Raw genomic sequence first — 4,138 nt, forward strand, 5'->3', positions numbered from 1 at the left:
CTTCGGGCCTAGACTCTTCTTCAGAAGGGTCTCTGAAGAAGGGTCTGGGCCGGAAGCGTCGGCCTTACTGCTCCTCTGATGCTGCTTGGCCTGCTGTGTTCATCCAGCTCTACACCTTGTTATCCCAGATTCTCCAGCATCTGCAGTTCCTACTGTCTCTGATATATTTCTAGTATGACAGTTTCAACACTTAGAGTAAAGCACACTCATTCATACATAGACACGTTGACACACCTTGATCATTCAGATGGTTCCAAGGGTTTATGGAATGTTCTCCACAATAAACAGTTCCAAAGAGAACTTGATACTATCCACCTCCTTCCACACAAAGGATCCTTGACACCTATGACTCCAAAGCACCCTGGAGCCATGTCTACCTCAGCTCTCTAAAGGGGTACCATGGATATCCAAAAGAAACACACCGAGTATAGACTCGTTCTAACCTGTTTAATCATGACAATTCAGGTTCCAGGCAGTAGGCACTCTAAAATCTGACGTCAGTGGAGACAGCTGTTCACTTAAACTGTCAGCTGCCTCCAGGCACCATACGTGCTTGAAGTACAGCTCGACCCTGATCTGCCCAAGGAAAATAAGAGATGCTCTTTTTAGGGGCAGGATTTTGTAATCCCTGCAGTGGAGACGCTCTCTGCCTTGGCGAAAATCAGGGCCTCTACGACTATACTCAAGTCCCTCCGCGATCTTCCTTTTGTACATCTTCTTATATGGTCTGATGTTAAATTTTGTTTGATATTTCTCCTGCGAATTCTCTTTAGACATCTTACAACAATGAAGATACTACTTGAATGCACATACTTTACTGTTATACCGTCTTATAGGTACACAAGATGAAGATGGGGACTCCAAAATGCATGGGATAATAGACAAATCACAATGGTACATTGTTTGAACTATTCCCTTGAGCCATATGCTTGGGCATTGGTTGATTGTTTGGATAGAAATAGTGTGGAAGGGTATGGGGGAACGCAGCAAAATTAGTCTGAGGTAATGATGCGTGTTTGAAGAGCTGGTGCAAGCACTATAGGCCACATGGTCTGCTTCCACCCCATAAAAATGTGATACTGTCCTCAATTACATGGGTGGACTATGACTGATTAGCTCTGAAATTACACAGCAATTTAATGTCTAATGTGTATAACTCCATAATTCAACATAAGCTGTCCTCTGCTTTGTGACGTGCTGAAATCTGGATTGTTTAAAGTACACCCGCTACAATTCCTTCCAAAATATGTGAAATCTGTTATACAAGGCTTGCGCAAATGATCAAATATGCATATAGAAAAACAAAGAAAATCTGAGGATTAGTTATGAGAATATAAAAAACTCAAGCAGGCCATCCAATTACATTCTCTGCTTATTACAACATTTGGTAGGCAAATTCCACACAATGCAGGCCAAACTTATACTAAAAAGTTGGATAAATGTAATACAGTAGGCAAGGCATCACAATCATTCTCAACTAAACCCGGACAATGTAATCTACTGCCTTGACCGCCCCCCACCCAACGTTGCAACCATTCCCAGCACGTCACAGTCATTCCTCAATCACCGAGCCACGACCAAAAGTACTTTCGTGAAGAACTAGATAAAATATATATTTTTTAAAAAAAACACTATTTGGTACTGAATTACTATATTTCAACTGCTTTTCGGATCACGTCAATGGCAAAGGAGAGTCTTTTCGAGGTTGTGGCATATTCTTATCACGTTGTCACTAGAACGAGGGGGAGTTGTTCTGCTCTATTTTTAGAAACAGCCGCAACACACAATTGTGGAGACTAGTTATTACTTCATTCCCCAATAATGCAGGAAGGGTTTTCATACCGCTGCCACCCAGCACCCACAAAAGAAAGCATGTCTGCCAGAGAATATCTATTATCCAGAGAAATGGCTAACACTGGTGTGAGATCTTGGTTAGTAGTCAACTGGAAAACACGTTAGATTACAATATCAAAAAAATGCTTGAATAGCCTAAATTCCTGACAACCTCGGAACGTGGCCCATCTTTGTCCCTTCCTGCCCCCAAAAAAAACATTGTCTTCATTGAAAAATACAACTGCTTACAACTGGCACCCGAGTGCTGCAGTGTTGCGACGGTACATTCCGGGAGAAGTAGGTTATGCTGATCTCATCCTTGTACTGTAGTCAGCGTCCGACAACATGGGCCTAGGGGCCGGCACGCAATCTTCGAAAACATAAAATTTAACAGCCTTCCGAACGCCAGGCAGAAAATTCACCATTACATTCCTACCATGCCTGGAGAAACTTAGAGTCCTTCCCCTTTTTTTTCCTAAAACAAAAAGACCCAAAGGCACACTACTATTTGGACAGGTTTAAACATTTCCAAGGCGAGTTATGACAGCGGCTTACCAGGATCACTCATCAAAACCAAACTGCTGACACGCTCGTTACAAGGCGACACATTTATATATATATAGATCCACACAGTTGGACAGACAATCTCGGTGGAGTATCTGTGAATCCTCACGAACCAGGCACAAATAAAGTCACTTTTGCAGCAAAAGCTGCTAAAAGATCTCTCCGCTCACCAGCAGGTGTTGTTTTGGGGATTAAGGGTTAACGTCAGCTGTTGGTCTCAGTTGAAAACATCCAACCAAGACTGTGAATAACACAATTAAACGGCTAATCGTGGGTAAACTCCAAATTAACACACGTAACATTTTAAAATTAAGACCTCCTGCCACCAGACAAGTTTCGTGTAGTTTTCCACGCACAGAAAGCATCACGGCAATACAAAATTATACACAACTTGGTTAAACGCTCACAAACAAAAATAATTGCAGCAATTTGCCAAACGGGAAAAAAATTCAACGTCCGGATATAAAGGGCGAGGATTTTAATTCAACAACCTTGTGACAATTTTGTGTCTTAACGGATACTATTGCAACGCATTTGATTTCATTCTCAATAGCAGCAACCGGTCGAGATCAGATAAAAGAGATAACAAGGTGTGGAGCTGGAGGAACACAGCAGCCATACAGCTTCAGAGGAGCAGGAAACGTCTGGACCCGAAACGTCAGCTTTCCCGCTCCTCTGATGCTGCTTGGCCTGTTGTGTTCCACCAGCTCCGCACCTTGTTATCTCAGACAACTGGAATCGGCAATTCCTACTATCTCTGAGGTCAGATAAAAGACAGGTATGGAAGGTCTGGAGGGATATGGGCCAAATGCCGGCAAACGGGATTAGGTCAGTTTGGAATCTCTGTTCGGCATAGACGAGTTGGACCGAAGGGTCTGTTTCCGTGCTGTATAACTCTATGACTTTACACACCTAATCAACAATGCAGACAGTGTGCTCCAGTCATGGTTGTACACAGTTCTGTGCTCTGGGACTTTGCATAATACATGCAGGTGCCAAATATCTGGATTACGACTAATAAGTAAATCCTTCATAAGCACCCATTTTCTAAATGCTTTAGAAAAACAGACGGTACTGCTTTAAATCTAAAAGTCTGAGTCTCAGAGGCTTCATCGTCCCCGACTTGCAGCCCCTGCATTGGGGTGGAGGGTCTCTGACAGATTTTCCCCCTCTGTTCTCACTTGCCCCAGTTTGCATATGCACCAGATTTCTCCTCGTTTGTTTATATTTCTTTGAAAAGGCGGGATGTTCGTCCCCACCCCTACCAAAAAAAAGAGGACAAGGGATGCAGTTTTACCTCCAGCATCCGAATCTCCTGCTGTGTCAAGTCGTTGGAAGCGGAACATTTGGTCCTGAGCCCCTCCAGGCTGGAGATGCTGATGTCGATCATGTCCTGGTTCAGGTCGCACTGCTGTAGGGCCTTCTCCAAACTCAGCTCCCCTTCCTCCTCTTCCTCGTCCTCCTCCTCTTCCTCCTCTTCCTCACTCCCCTCTTCCTCAGCAACCGCAGCTTTCTTTATCTTATTGCTGTGACCCTTGCTGTTCTCTTCAGCCATTCCTAAACATTCGGCCTGGTTATATTTGTTTTCCCCCCTTTCCTCCCTTCCCGAACCCTAATTTCAGTACAACCGCCACCACACAAAAAAAAAGTTTCCCTCACACAGAAAACATGAAAACTGCAGAAAATAAGATCTATTGAAATGATTAAGCCGAACTGCGCGTGCAAAAGTAAAAATGCAGCT

At 43.6% G+C, this 4,138-nt stretch overlaps 1 protein-coding gene across 4 annotated transcripts in view; it reads right to left on the reverse strand.

Annotated features, from left to right (window-relative positions):
* Window positions 1–4,132, reverse strand: part of LOC109921467 (kinase suppressor of Ras 1-like) — a 58,345-nt gene extending 54,213 nt beyond the window's left edge. For 3 of the 4 annotated variants that reach the window (XM_048612825.1, XM_048612827.1, XM_048612826.1), the window contains exon 1: window positions 3,695–4,132. In XM_048612825.1, the coding sequence (XP_048468782.1) occupies window positions 3,695–3,952 (258 nt within the window). In that variant the 5' untranslated portion in view covers window positions 3,953–4,132. Of the gene's footprint in view, window positions 1–2,388 lie in introns of all 4 variants that reach the window. The other variant, XR_007264893.1, reaches the window with a different exon arrangement.
* Between the last annotated feature and the right edge of the window lie 6 nt (window positions 4,133–4,138).

Source organism: Rhincodon typus, chromosome 26 (assembly GCF_021869965.1).
Source record: "Rhincodon typus isolate 14 chromosome 26, sRhiTyp1.1, whole genome shotgun sequence".
Taxonomy (NCBI): domain Eukaryota; kingdom Metazoa; phylum Chordata; class Chondrichthyes; order Orectolobiformes; family Rhincodontidae; genus Rhincodon; species Rhincodon typus.